Raw genomic sequence first — 15459 nt, forward strand, 5'->3', positions numbered from 1 at the left:
GGATTAATTTATTTTGAAAAAAAGAATGCTTGCTGACAACCTCTCCTCCAGCTGCCACGCTGGGTAAAAATATTGTACATTTGTTGTTTATAAATTTGGATAAAAGAGGAATGATGTTTACTTCAGATGGAATATCTTTAGACTTGTATCTGCATAAGAGTTTTTCTTTTTCTAAGTAGATGTTCGTACCTGAAGTGAAAGCAGCTTACCTTGTAGATAGAGAAGAGGAATTCTTAGCGTCCACAAATACACATGAGCATGTCGGCATCGCCCTGCACTACTGGGGCTTTGAAAGTACACTGTTGTCACTTTGGTTTTTTTCCTAACCTGAATTTGATATTCCTCAAGCCCAGAAAAACCTTTTTCCTTTGGCTCTGGTCATCTCTGTGGGATCGTTTGGGCCCCACTCCCTTTCTCTGTGATCCTAGAGGGAGGAAAGTTGCTTTCTATGCAGAACTATGCAGTCATTGAGAAGAAGGGAGTTCTCCAGGGGCAGTGATCGTGGGAGAAGGAAAGATTCCCAGCACAGGGCTCATCGGGCAGCCAGATCCAGGCTGTGCAGGGAATCAAGAGAGTTCTCAGTAGCCTGGTGACACAGGCCAAAAGAAGACATTTTGAGTGTTTTGAGTGGACTCTCAGAAGTTGCAGATGGGTGTGAGGGAGATGGGGGGAACGGGGGACCTTATGACCATACTGACATTGGTGTGGGAGGTCCAGGCCTGGGGCAGCCTACCATGAGGCTGGCCTGTGCCGCAGGCACTGGGTATCAGCCAGCTCACCCTCGCCTTCTCTCCAGAAAGGCCCGCCCCGTCACTTCCACTCAGTGTTCCCAACACACAGGCCCGGCACCTCCCTCTTGACTGACATAAAAATATGTAGCGACAAGCTGTCTGCCACAGCAGAAATCTGATCAGACATTGATTTCAGCAATTGCCTCTGTAGGCCAAGACATGAGGCAAATTTGTTCCTGAGTACTGTTATTGCTGATGCAGACCTGAGGCAGGAAGGGCCAGCGGCCTGTGAAAGCAGTAGCAGCATCCCAGATAGGAGCTCCAGTTAGAGATAATTGGAATGCAGATTTGAATAGTGTGTGCTCCTCTACAGTTCATGCGTTTCATTCTGGAAGATCCTATTTGGAGGGAAAGCCTGGCCTTCATTTTCTGAGGGTTATAGTAGCTGGCTGTCAGGCATGTGTGGAAAAGGCTGGGCAAGTTCTTCTCTGTGGAAACGGGATTAAGCCAGGCTGAAGCTTGTACTCCATGGAGCCAAGGCCTTGCTGAGGCGTGCACTGAGCTTCTCTACTGCTCCCTACTTGAAGATTTCCAGTCACTTTTTCTTCACCAGCAAATCCAAGGCCGAGCTTGGTGCCAGCTTGAGAGTGGCAGAAGCCTTCCTTTGGTGTGCTGATTTATTGCCAAGTCTTTACTTGGTGGGATGGATTTGTTTTACATGCATTTAATCCCACTTTAACACATGCTTCAGAGTGCTGCCAAAGTGGGTTTAGAAAATACATTTCGCTAATGCATCTTTGCTCTTGTGTTGTCATCTGGGTATTTTAAATTGGGGAGTAGAATTAATATGTAGACGTGCACCCGTTGAACTGTGTTTCTCCTTTCAGGCTAATGGAGGCTGGCAGGACGCAACAACTCCATCTTCTGTGACTTCTCCTACAGAAGGCCCAGGAAGTGTGCACTCTGATACCTCTAACTAATCTCGGCAACACTTTTCCCTGAGCTGACATGCCTTGACAAGTGCATTCAGAGCAATAGGAGGAAAAGGCAAGCGGTTCTGTAGCCACCATCTACAGCTTTACTATAAAACCTTGTCTTATTAGAGAACTTGGTAATCTGTTTTTTAAGGAATCATAATCATTTGTATTTATACTTAAAACACACAATGTTAAAAAAGCACTTTATCCAATTAGGCCGAGATTTAACATTGTTGACAGTCCTGTAGCTATTTTATCATAATTTATTATCAATATTTTACATTAATGGTTTCACAGTTGCCAATTACTTGGCCTTAAGGGTAAAAAAAGTACAATGTATGCTAAACCTCAATCGTTAAAGCAGATGCAAAGATTCACCTCACCTAAATTGAACTTCTTGCATATTTCCATCGCAGACTTTGATTGTCTTTCATATCGCTAATGGAGTTGGAATAAAGGAGCTATTTGGCTATCTCTGTTAATGATGGTTGTGTTTAAGAATCTTCCTCGTCACATTGTGTTGCAATCTCTTCTGTTATAATTAGATCAGAGACTGGTAGCATCTTTTCTCTCTGAAAGCACCAGTGCCCAGAGTCTGCTTGGTAATTAAATTATGGATCCAGATTGTTCTGGGAGATGAAGGTACTTGCTGCTGGTAGAGGTGAACATGAGATCTGTCTGGGTTTTATGGTGTGCGCTGGGTGCTGCATAGGCTTGTCAAGGTTTGCTACGTCCTCTGGGCATCAACAAAGGCCCTGCTCTCTGGAGTGTTGTATATAGTGTAGCAAAAGAGTATTTATACATCTCACCAATCAAAACACAGCTTTATTACCTCATGCGAACTCATACAAACCAATAGAATTTCAACATGTTCTGTAGCTTAGAGTGCTCACTTACTACCTCTGAACAATACTCACGCTGTAGTTTGTCTCTTTCTTATCTTTTTGCATCTTGTAATTAACTCTTTGTTTCCCTTCATAAAATGTAATGTACATTGTAATCTTTTAAAAGAAAAATCAGGGTTGCATTTGCAACTTTTAAAAAACCGAGAGTGGAAACATTGGGTCTTAAATTAACACAGGATCAGTAAAACTGTTGTAAATACTGAGAAACATTTTGAATGTTCTTCATCTTGTTACTAATTCATGCAAAAAAAAAAAAAAAAAAAGCGGCGACTAATTGTGATGCATTCAGATTTCAGTATTCAGTACTGTATATTTCACCCTGTGTAATGGGGCCCCTCTCCTTTCTCTCTTTTTGTATTGTATGCGATTCTGAAACTGATTGAGTCATGGAAATAATTTGTGGCGGTGATTCTAATGTATTAAAAACGTTTCGTGTTCCTTTCTAACTGGATTACACCCTGGATTGAAAAAGTCTTCCTCGTGGTAGTTATATGTAGTTTCAAACATGAATAAACTTTTTGCTTTCATGATTAAATGTTGATGCCATTTCTTACGCCACCATGCAAGCCAGCCAGTACAGGCCAAGGAGAGAGCCCGACCAGAGGCAGGCCTGGGCACGGAAGTGTGTGGCCTCTGAGAGAGGGACTTTGAGATGATGGTGATGCTAGGAGGAAGGACAGCCCCTGCTGACTCCCGTCCTCCTGGTCCTCGTGCTCTGAGCGTGCCGCAAGGAGAATATCTCCATTTTCATAGACTAGGGAACTAAAGCTCATAAAAGTTTTGTTTGTTTGTTGTTGTTTTTTTAAATATATCTTTATTGATTTCAGAGAGAGGAAAGGAGAGGGAGAGAGAGACGGAAACATCAATGATGAGAGAGTCATTGATCAAGCCCACAACCCAGGCATGTGCCCTGACCGGGAATCAAACCCCGATCGCCTGGATCCTAGGTCGATGCTCAACCGCTGAGCCACACCTGGCCCGGCAAAAGCTCATAAAAGTTAAGCAAATGCCATAGGCCACACACCTAGGACAACAAGGGGCCGTGCTTTGAACCTGGGTCGCCCTCCTTGGAGCTCACACCCTCCCTCCTGACCTAATGATGCAGTTGGCACTTGGTAGATGGAAAAACCTTTGTTGTGATGTTTTCAAAATAACCAGTCTTGTCACCCTTACTTCTCACTTCCATAACTTCTGAGACCAGTCAGAACAAGAAAAGTATGTCTGAGAGAGTGAGCCGCAGATGCCATTAAACAACAACAAACTCCGCAACTTCTCTTAACATATCTTTTTTAAAAACCTGACTTGAGAGAGAGAGAAAAAATACTCAAAAACATTGATTTGTTGTTCCAGTTATTTATGCATCATTGGTTGATCCTTCCATGTGCCCTGACCAGGTGTATTGGATGATGCTCCAACCAACTGAGCTACCCAGCCAGGGCCTTCACATCTCTTTAAAAAAACTTTTTAAACTTGTAAAATGTAAGACCAACTAGAAATCCTTTAACTAGATTAAACATTGCTTTTGTTTTATTCAATTGGTGAGAAATTCCATATATTAACATACACATCTGTCTCTGATATCTAAATCTTTATAATAAAAGGAGTCAATAGCTGGTAATTGGCCTGTTTACTATATATCTCAAGGAAATTGACTCAGAGGAAATCAGATTAATGTTAATCAGTTGCCGCAAATTGTCTATGATAAATACAACTGTTTTACTGTTTCAGTTGGTGGAACCAGGCAAAACAAGGTCTAGGGCCACTGTTCCCATTAATCTTGAGCCAGTTACACTGTGAGAGTAAACTTTATAAAATAGATGGCCCTCCAGAGCTGTCCTCCCTCACACGGGCTTTCAGCCTGCCTGCAGGGACCTCTCCCCTGGCTAAAGAGTTATTTGCATGATTCAATTAGCTTATCGGTCAGCCTTTCTTATCTTTTACATAAAACGGTCTCTGTGCTATGTGGTTTTTTGCAAAAATACACTGGAAACCAGACACACGCACACACAAGTACATCTTTTTTTAATGCCCAGAAACACACTTCCTAAGACCATCTCAGGTAGATCTCAGGATAGTCTGTGGAGAGAAGCCTATACCAGTGTTTGCTGGGATTTACGCCTTGACCAGCAGCCCTGGAGAGAAATGTGAGACTAAGGCTTTATTCTGGGGAGACCTAAGGAAAAACAGCAGTTCCTTTCCTATGTGCTATTGTGGGGGTGGGTGGGGGAGGGCAGAACCATCCTCACTTCATAGGTGAGGAAGCTGGGGGTGTGGCATGGGCCCCAAGGTTCTTATGTCTCACTCCAGATTAGGTGAAATGTGTTGATTTGATAGATTTTTGCCAGGTTCCTTTTCTGGATCAAGCAGTGGGTTAGGAGCTAGACCCAGAGGTAAATGAAATCAGGCCCCAGCCCTTGAGAAGCTAAGATCCAGTCCTTGTTCAGAAAGCAAGTGCTTAGCTGAGGGTATTGGAAAGGCTGGTGGGCCTCTGAACTTCCAGGCTGGAGAACTTCAAGCCTTGTTCTCAAGGCCAAAGAAAACAGCAGGAGACCCCCTGAGACATCCAATCACAGGCTAAGGGGCCTGTCCACAGAGTTAGATGCATAGGGCACAGGTGTGCTCATAGGCGAATGCATGGAGTGTGTTCACGGGTGTCTGGAGCCCAGGTGCCTGAGCAGCTCCTCACGTTGGACAGGTACCAGCCCCCCACATGGAGGTTCACGAGCAGTGCGGGAGCCTCTAGTGGACCAGGTGGCCTTGCAAAGGAGGTGAGAACCTCTCTGTTGCCTTGCACTGAGCAGCGGCCTCATGCCATTCCAAAGGCAGAGTGGGGGGGAGGGGGGCTGTCTTCCAGAGCAGCCCCTTCCTGTGGGGAAGAGCGACGTGGGGATAAGTCTCCCAGATGGGGTCGTGTTTTAGGTGTAATATGTGTGTTGAGCCATGAGAAGGGGCCCTGGGCCCACTGCCCACACAGCCCACTCTGGGTGCCAGCAGATCTCACACCTAGGCGTGGATTTGAATCCTGGCCCTGCCGCCTACCAGCTGTGTGACCTTGGGTGAGGGACTTAACCTCCCTGAGCCTGTTTCTTCATTCCCTTTTTGGAACATCCTCTGTGTACCTGGCCTCCCTGGTGAATGCCGGTCCTTTAAGGCTGAGCCCAGACCGCTGTGCCCTCCGAAGGATTCAGGCCCTCCCTTCCCCCGGTGCAGTGAAAACTGGACTGTGGGCATCCAAGCAGAGACCTAGAGAAGGAGCAGGGTTAGGAGGAGGAGGAGTGGGTTGGGCGGGGGCCTGAGCATAGGGAAGGGTGGCCCAAGCAAGGGAAAAGCATGTGCAAAGACCAGAGGGCTTGAGGAGCAGAGTGGCAGAGCTGTGGATACGAACTCTCCCTTCCCAGGCTCTCTCCAAACCCTCGCAGCAGCCTCGAGAGGAACGAACTATTATGTCTACTTAACACCTTGCTGACCCGCTTTTTCGAGCCGGAGTTTGCCTGTGTGACTGGCTACTTTTCCGTTGTGACCGGTGAGCATGGTGTTTAAAATTATTTAAATTAACGTAAGTGCAGACACGAGTTATCTCGTGACCGGTCAGCAACGTTCGGACGCAGAAACGTGCATACTCTTCCCGTAAGCAAGTTAACAGATGAGGAAACTGAAGCCACTTGGCCAACTACAAATATGGGTCTGGGTGTGTCTGAAGTCAAAACCCACATTTTTAACCCTTAATGCCTGGCTGTCTTACCAAAGTGTCTCTTATCACGCTGGGCAATCTCACTATTTGTGAGCCTGAGCTGGGACCTGAGCACCAAAGGGGACAGAGGGCAGACCCTCCTCATTAGAGACACTGGCTTGGGACCCAGGGACATCCTTAGGAAGGCTGCTGTGTCCACACACACTTTAGGCCAATGAACAGCCTGCCACTCATCCCTGCTGGGCAGGGACCAAGCCCCATGGACTGTGAGCCTGACCATCCCCCAGCCCTGATTACTCAGCTGTCACAGACTCAGCCACTGTGCACGGAGCCTGCTTCCAGCTGGACCCCACCAGGTGCACTGCCAGGACCCACACCTCCAGCCAGGGGGACACTGGCCCCATCACGGAGCTGAAACAGTGCCCAGGGGTCACCGCGGCCCCATAGCTAGGGAAGCACCGCGGCCTAGCGCTCATGAAAGTGGGCTCCTGAGCGGGACTGCCCGGGGTTGAATCCGGCTCTGCTTCATACCAGCTGTGTGTCCTTGGGCAAGTCATGTAACCTCCCTGCCTCAGTTTCCTTAACTGTCAAGCACCTGCCTCCCAGCATTGTGGGGGAGATCAAGGAAGTAGACATAGTTAAAGTGCCCTGCATGCAGTAAGGGCCCAAGTCATCTGCTTTATTAGACCACAACTATTAGGACCTATTAGTCCTCAACGGGACCTGTAGTGTGACTTGCTCTCGAATTCCAGCTTGTGTCCTACTTGACTATTGATAAAACCCAGGTCTCCTGACTCCCAGGTGAGTCATATCCTTCAAAGCAGCAGGATGAGGTGGGAAGAGCTAGAACATTGGAGTCAGGTCCAGTTCTGCCACTTACCAGCTAGCTGTGTGGGACCTTGGGCATGTCCCCTCCTCTCTCTATGGCCTCAGTTTCCTCATCTGTAAAATGGGAACTTTGTTCCTCCCTTCCTCCTAGGGATGTTATGAAGATTAAGCGAGCTGCTGTGTGCGTGGTGCCTGGCCCGGGGGATGGCTGGGTTCTCTTCTTACTGCTGTTGCTACACGGTGTCCCAGATCAGAATGGGACACCCGATCTCTGGCCCTCTGGCTGGAATGATCACTTCTGGTCAGCAGGGGGATAGCCAGGGGTGTCAGCTGCCTGGGAGTGGTCGGCCTCTATAATCCTCCTACTCCGGTCCTCAAGGCTGGACTGAGGCCTCGGCCTCACCTCTCACCACCATCTAAGGAGATAATAAAAGGCTGATTCTTTTTTCTTGGTAAAATTTCAGCAGAAAGTGTACGCATCATTAAATATGGAAATCCAGAATTTTATTAGCAATCTGCTAGATCTGAACTGACGCCAATTAAACAAAAAAGATATCATTTATAAAAAGGCAGAGTTCAACTTGTATTAAATATGAAATGCAATTTTCTCCTGGTTTTGATTTATTACTGGTGGTCCATTGTTCAAAGAAGCATGTTATATTTCAATAGAGAAATATTGTTTATTCATTAATATTTTAAAACGGGCTTATTGCTGTGCATGGCTCTCACCGAATGAAACTTATGATTTAAAACATGAATTAATAAACACATTTGAAAGTGTTAGACGAGATCACAACCTCTCATTTTTCATTTTCCTGGGAGCATATTAAATTTTTATAATTCTGCATCTACAGTTTTTTCTTTTAAATAAAGATGCAGATCCTGAATTACTCTGCTAATTTCAGGTAACCAGGAGCAAAAAGCAATATCGTGGGGACCTGTGTCAGGATCACAGAATCCCCGAGAAGATGCTCAGATTTATTTTTGTAATATTTATAAATCAAAGTAAATGAGCTTTGTGTGGGAGACAGCCTTCGTGCTGGCTGGAGCCGCCCATGCATTGGGACTGTGTGTGCAGGTGGGTTTGATGTGTCCGTGTGCATGGCACACACATGTGTGATTGTAAGTGTGTGCCTACTGAAACACATGCCAGTCTAGGTGCTTGAGTGGGTCAATCTGAATGCATCTCAGTTGTTTGGTTCAATGTTTGATCGTTTAGTGAGCACCTCCTGTGTGCCAGGCACCATGCTGGTTACCGAGGCTGAGTTGTTGCTGAGGGTGGGTTGTTGCTGAGGGTGGGTTGGTTGCTGAGGGTGGGCTGGTTATTGCCCCTCTCCTCCCACACACCCGCCTGAGCGATCCCTCCACCAGGAGCTGGGGCAGTTGAGTTCCCCACAGTTCCTCCAACCCCAAAAGTGATGCCCCTCTATGGTTAGCGCTTGGGACGTATTTGTTGACATGCTAATAGACCTGAAGCTTAGCAAAAGGAGAGATCTTTCTGGGCTGGAGTTAGGGGAGAGTTTCTGCCAAGATGAGTTGAATATCTTTAAAATAGTGAGTCTTTTAATCCATAAACAAGATCTCTATCTTCATTCACTTAGATCTTCTTTAATGCCTTTCAATAAAGTTTTATAATTTTCTCCATCAAAATGCTCAACGGTGTTTTGTCTGGGTGTGGCTCTGGGTGGCACAGCCCGCAGGAGTATGGAGGACGCCCGTCCCCCAGCCCTTGGGCTGCCCTGCCTGCCCCCCCTGGTCTGCCTCTTCATGGTGGGCTAGTGGCTCGTCCCTTGTCACACTCCCTCTGTCTGTCTTGTCACTTCCCTGCCTTGCCCTTCCCGCCTCACCGCTGCCCCTGAACCCTCAGCAGGTGCCAGAGGAAAAAGCAGGGTGCTACGCAGCATGTCTCCTGAACTTACTGAAAGTGCGCCTTCCAGCCTCGGAGACTTACAGAAACATGCTTTCAATTTCCCTTTAAATTGTGGATCAAGAAAAAACATGAGGCCAACACATGCTTTTCTCCATCAGCGTGTTGTTTACCCTGGAGTCTGGGGCTGGGACAGGTTCTCAGGAGGGGCATTTGCTGACAGGTTACTTCCAAATTGAACTCATGTCCTCACAGAGGGTGGGAATGGGGTGGCTGGGCATGAAGGGGAAGAAATGGGCCCTAGTGTTGGGGAAACTGAGGCCCAGAGAGGCCAGGGTCATGGGCAGTGAATAGTGAGGACCCGAACCCAGGGCAGGACAGAGCTTGTGAACACAGCTTCCCCCATGCCCTCGTCCATCAGTGACCATGGTGCTAACAGCAGGTGCACGGGCCTGGGGTCCCCCCACACGCAGGCACTGAGCCCGTACCATGGGAGTGGCTCAAAGCCTACAAAGTCCAGGGATCAGGAAATCTATTGTTGTCATTTTATGGATCAGGAAACTGAGGCTCAGAGCGGCCCTGTGGCTTATCCATCCTGCCCAAGCCTGAGTTGCAGGGGTGAGAGGCAGAGCCCTGGAGCCCCATCAAGTGGTGGGTGGAACTTGCACCCCAGTGACCCCCACCCCTTTGGGTCTTCCTCCCTGCCCAAGTGGGAGGGTAGTTCTGGAGCCAGGCTCTGAGGGAGGGGTTGGTGGTTCTGGGCCTGGCACTGACCTGTAGGTGGCTCCCTGCATGTCCTCCGGCAGCCCCTGGCCCTCTCCTGGCCTCTGGGAGTTGAGCGGCAAGATGGCCTTTCTCTTGAGGGCCATGGGAGCCACAGAGGGTGTAAGCGGAAGAGCAGCGCAGTCAGGGGGACTTGGGCAGATGTGGGAAGGATGGACCAGAGCAGGTGGGAATAGGGGCTGGGAGACCTGCTGGGTCCTGGAGAGAAATGTGGTGTCTGAATCAGGCGGTGGTGGCCAAGAGGAAGGAGGGGAGGTGTGTGGTGTGATACAGGGGCTTGGCGCATGTTGGGACCACCTGGCAATTCTGATGCAGGTGGTCTGGGGTGAAGCCGGGCCGCTGGCGTTTATGAAGTGGCCCTGGTCATTCCGACGCTCCCGGGTGAGAGCCTGGGCACACAGGCTGTGGCCAGGGTAGCCTGATTCGTCCTGGGTGGAAACCCGTGGGGACCACACCCTAGGTCTGGGGTACCACTGGGGTCTCTGCCTGCTGCCCAGGCCAGGGTAGTTTCTAGAACTTGGGGCAGGTGGAGGCTTTGATGGGGATGGAGGTGAGTAAGACTGACAGGCAACGTGGCCTCTCGGGCAGGAGTGTCCCTGGAAGAGACAGAGAAGTGGCAGTGTGTGGGCTCTGAAGCCATGTGGCTTGTGTGGCCACTGCCCTGGGCAAGGAGGGGCCATCTAGGCTTTTTGGTGGTGTGAAGGGCCTGCAATGGAGTTGAGGCCTGAACCAGACCCAAGGGGTGGGGGTGGGGCTGCCTGCTGCCTGGGGCTGCGTCCCTCCTGCCCACCCCTGCCCACATCGGCCGGAGCAGCTTTCCAGGCTGTGTGGCGGGGGGAGCGGAGGCACGTGGAAGCCCCTCCGTGAAGTGGGACTGATACATCTACCCAGAGCAGGTCCTGCAGCTGATCCCCCCACAGTCTTGCATGCTGCAGACAGACAGGTTTGCTGTGAGACCATGTGCAGAATGCTGGAGAGAGGGATCCTCTATCCCTGGGCTGGGCTCCGGCTGGAGGAGAGGCCGGGTCTTCGTCGGCGGGAGTTTTCACCCAGAGCCCACAGACTTTCTCGATTTCAGATTTACAAATTGAAAATCATTAATAATTCTAACCAGGCGGTGATAAATCTGAGATCTCTCTCGATGAACCCAGACAGCATTTCATAAATCAAAAAGATTACTTAGGAATTTTTTAAAATCTGACGTCAAAATGTCATGGTTACTAATGGTTTCGGTAGATCTCGTGCAGTGATATATCATTTATCTGCGCTACATCTCAGATGTGACACGAGGGGCAGAAATGGGATGTCTTTTAATATCGTGAATACATTTCAGCCCATAATAAAGGTATTAACAACTTCTTGGTGAGATTTCTTCCGGAGCTGGGGGTCTGATTTAATGCCATTGTGACGGTGGCCCCGTTCCCTCACTCCCCAAACTTTTCAAGGCCCAGGCTGGTGAGCCCTGCAAAATTCTCGAGGCTGAGAGAGAGAGCAGCCCCCAGCACAGGGGAGATGGTCTCAGTTACTCAAATCCAGATCCTGGCCACAGGGGTGAGACGCTAAGGCACCACCAGCCCCCTTAAAAAGCTTGAGGAATAAGCTAATTATAAGCAGTAATAATCATAACTCCTATTAATTGAGCACGTACTATGTGCTAATTTGCATTAAATGTCTGATGTGTTAATTTACAGACTCTTCACTGCCACCCTGGGTTTCACCACCGTTTCTCTATGGGCCCAAAGTTCAACGTCTGTCTTAGGCTCCCCCAGCTGGCTCTTGCAGCCACATGGGTCACCTTCCTGCTCCCTGAATACCTGCTGGGGCGCCTGCCTCAGTGCCTTTGCATCTGCCTTTTCCTCCGACTGGAACAGTCTTCCTCTGGTATCCGCATGGTTCCCTCCATCGCCTTCTTCCCGTCTTTGCTGAAATCTCACCTCTTTGCCAAGGTCACCCTGACACCTTATTTAATCCTGTTACCTGTCGCCCACCTCCCTTAGCCTGCTTTCTTTCCCTTTGTTCCCACAGTACTGTCTGCAGTTTACTCTAAGTCTCTGAGTTGATGTTCTGTCCATGCTGCGATGCCAGCGCGGCGAGGGCTGGGACCTTTGTTTTGATGTGTCGAAAGCCCCTCTAAGCAGGGAGGCGGGTCCTCACGGCTCCTTTCTCTCCGTCCAGGCCCGAGTGGGAGTCGGGGCAGGTGAGCATCGGTAGCCCATTTGCCCTCAAGCATCCTCACCTGCGCCCCCTTCCACTCGGCCCTGGACGGATGAGCAGACAAAGGAGGGGGACCTGGAGTCAGACAGGTCTGGGCTGAGTTCTGCCTCTGCCTCTTTTTAGGACGCCACCCAACCTGGTGAGCCCCAGTGTCTGTACAATGGGACGATGCTCCCCGACATTTACTGCGCCTTCTCCGTGAGCCAAGCTCTGTTCCTGCTTCCCGAGCTGGTTAAAGGGTAACGGGAAGTAGGAGCAGGGCCTCCGGGGACGGGCCCGGGCCGCCGGAGGATGGGGGGCCCGGGCCGGCCTTGGGCAGCTGCGTGCTGCGGACCTCATTTTGCAGGTGCTGCGTAAGGAAGCCTTGCAGGTAAGGGGGCAAAGCACCAGCCCGCGGCCTGCAGGGGGAGCCGCAGGCGTGCTGGCCTTTGTCTCGGGGCTGCTGTCTGGAGACCAGGCGTCTTCAGGTGGGGTGGGGGTGGGGGGGCGTCTGTGCCTGGTGCCAGAGGGGCTCCCACCCCGTTCCCATCCCCCAACCGGGCTCCCCAGCTCCTCCGCCCCAGCTCTGGCCTCAGCCCCAGATGAGCCTGTCACATTCGGCGCTTTTATTTCACACGATTGCTTCTGCCTCTGGAAGAGCTTCTCCCGCAAATCAGATCAATCCCAGGTGGGGAGAGGGAAAATCAATGCCCGGTGGAAAGTCCCCACGGAAAACTAATTGGTTCTCCTGGAAAGTTCTTTAACCACAACAGGCTCTTGCATCCGCCAGGCCCGGCCCGATGTGTGTGCCCGGGCTCCACGGTGGCTGCCTGGAGGGCAGAGAGGGGCAGAGTGGCTTTCCTGGGCTGCTGCCTGAGGGCTGGGCCGGGACTCCCCAAGGCTCTGGACAGGATGGTGAGGGGGAGGCTTGGAGCCACAGACCCAGGTTCGAATGCAGCTCCAGTACTTCCTGCTGGCTGCCCCTGGACAGGTCACTTTGCCTTCCAGAGTCTCAGTTTCTCCTTTTGGAAAAGGGATATCAAGAGCACTCACCCTACAGGATCATAGTGGGATTACAGATTATGTGCACATAGCGCGTGGTAGATATTAAACTCAGTGAAAAGGGCTCAGTGTTCCCTACAGAGCTTCTCTCTATCAGAGCAGAGGCCCGACCTCTGGCTGCCTCTGTAGTAATAACGATTATAGGGTGTCCATTGATCAAGTGCTTCCCCTGTGCCGGGGGCTTACTTGGTGTTATGTGACTTAATCCTCTTTGCAGCCCACAAGATGTTTATTGTTAACACTCCCGTTTTACAGATGAGGAGACTGAGGCTCAGAAAGGTAGGGAGACTTGTCCAAGGTCACACAGCTGGCAATTGCCAACCCCAGAGGGGTCTGAAAGCTTTCCCAGTGCCCTAAGTCTCCCTGGGCACAAACGTTCCCAGAGGATCCTGAGCTGGCTCCGGTCATGCCGCTGGGCCCGCCTGGTGACTCTAACCCTCCCTGAAGTGACATCTATATAAATATTGTTAATGGCCAGAACATAATGTTAAGTCAGGTTTTACTGGACTCCCTCATCCAGCCTGTGGATTTATGGTGATAGGATTTGAGGTAAATGTTTATTGGCCCCTGTGAGAGCCGGGCCTTCCTCTCCCCGACTGCTGGCTCCCCGGGGCTGCCCGAGGGCCCTTGGTCCACCTGTCGGGAGCACGCTGGGATAAATCTCACCGAATGAAATATTTATTAATTTTGCTAACCAGTGTTGATCTCATAAATTACGCCGACTTTTTCATGAAACGGTTATTAACATCCGAGGTGCTGTGTTAATGGCTTATTGACCAAATATGGGATAATTAGGCCCGGGGAGCGCGGCCTAGCTGATCTGTGAGAGGCCAATTTGGCCGGGATTATGCCAATGACCTATTTTATGTGGCAGCCAGGGTTGTGGGGAGATTCTGGAGCCTGGCCCTCTGAAAGCTGGGTTCTTAAGAAGGTTCCTGGAAGGGAGCCACTCTGACCTCCTGCTCACAGCCTGGCCCAGAAGCCTCCCCGAAATGTGGCCCGGTCCATTTCTCCGCAGCAAAAGGGGAGCATGACTGGTGTCTCCCTCGGGGCCCCCATCCTGACCCCAGCTCTGGGAGCCCGTGATGCCAGGGGCCGATGAGGAAACAGAGGCCTGGAGCGCCAGTGGTGTAGCTCATATCCCCACCTTTTCCTAAAGACGCTGGAGAAAGGCGGAGCCTGTCTGCTTTGAGAGCATAACAGTTTCCTCCAGGGGGGACAGCAGGGAGCTGGAGCTCGCTCCCCAGGGTGCGGAGCGCGTGTGCGCCCGGCTGTTTTCCTGGGCTGGCCCCTGCATATACAGCTCAGGCATGCACGTGTGGCCCGGAGGTCTGCATTTGTCCACACGCATGCGACAGGGCCTCTGTGTGTGGCTCCACGCTTGCATGGGACCTCAGCACGCTTGGGGGTAGGTGTGCAGGGTGGTGAAAGAGGCTTCCAGCTCCCGGCCCAGGATGGGGGCGGCCGCACCACACTGCCACTCGGGGGCCTTGCTTTCCCGTTGGTACGCTCACAGGGCTTCTGGAGTCAACAGTGGAAACTGCCCCCTCACCTGTGACCGCCCCTCCCCCGGCCCCAGGTGGGACCCCGTGAGGAGAGGGAAGGTACCTCAGAACCCAAGATGCTCTTCGAAAATTCCACTATGGCCATGTCCCTTCAGGGACAAAGCACTCACTCATTTTAGGCAGCGCATTTATCGTGAAATGGAATTTAACAACCCACAGGACATAATTAGGGAATTGTGGAGACATGGGGTTATGGCTCCTGAGCTCCCGTGAGCCGCTCAGAGTGGATCCTGCCAGCCAGGCTTGTTCTGTGTGACCCGGCCCTGGCATCTAGCGCCACCCGGGCCCCTCTGCTTCTCTCCTGGGACTGCGGAGCAGGGCCAGGCCCCCGCCGCGCGGTCTCTGCCGGTTGGTGCGCTGAGCCTGTGAACACTGGTCCGTGAGGAGCGCGTTCAGGGGGTGAACTTGGAGGAGCCGAGGGGAGCTTGGGGAGAGCGAGCGAGAGCTAAACCTACTCGGAGGGAGGAGCGGAGGGAGGAGTGGGGAGCGCCCTTGAGGCCCAGGGTCAGAGAGGAAGACAGGGGAGGGGGCTGCCGCCTCCATCGCGCCTCACTGGGCCCTGCTGGGGGCTCCTGCTTTCTCTGGGAACTGGTGCCAGGGGCTTGTCTAGGGTGGTGCCTAGGAGCCTGTGCCCACCCCGTCCAGAGCCATGGAGACAGCCTGGCTGCCCTTGGGGTCTCTTGTCTGGAAGATGGGGGCTCCCAGGGCTGGAAGGTGCTGGACGATGCCGGGAGATGCCAGGAGATGCGCTGGGCTGGGAACCAGTCCCTGCTGGCAGGAGGTCAGGCAGAGCCCCCCCAACCCTTCCCACCACAATGGGCTGTACAGAGCACTGTCTGCCACGCAGGCCCTCACTT

At 51.3% G+C, this 15459-nt stretch overlaps 1 protein-coding gene across 2 annotated transcripts in view; it reads left to right on the forward strand.

Annotated features, from left to right (window-relative positions):
* Positions 1 to 3148, forward strand: part of PBX3 (PBX homeobox 3) — a 177044-nt gene extending 173896 nt beyond the window's left edge. The window contains exon 9 of one of the 2 annotated variants that reach the window (XM_016210976.2): positions 1619 to 3148. In XM_016210976.2, the coding sequence (XP_016066462.1) occupies positions 1619 to 1711 (93 nt within the window). In that variant the 3' untranslated portion in view covers positions 1712 to 3148. The remainder of the gene's footprint in view (positions 1 to 1618) is intronic. The other variant, XM_016210978.2, reaches the window with a different exon arrangement.
* The last annotated feature ends 12311 nt before the right edge of the window (positions 3149 to 15459 follow it).

This window comes from Miniopterus natalensis, chromosome 12 (assembly GCF_054644295.1).
Source record: "Miniopterus natalensis isolate mMinNat1 chromosome 12, mMinNat1.hap1, whole genome shotgun sequence".
NCBI lineage: Eukaryota > Metazoa > Chordata > Mammalia > Chiroptera > Miniopteridae > Miniopterus > Miniopterus natalensis.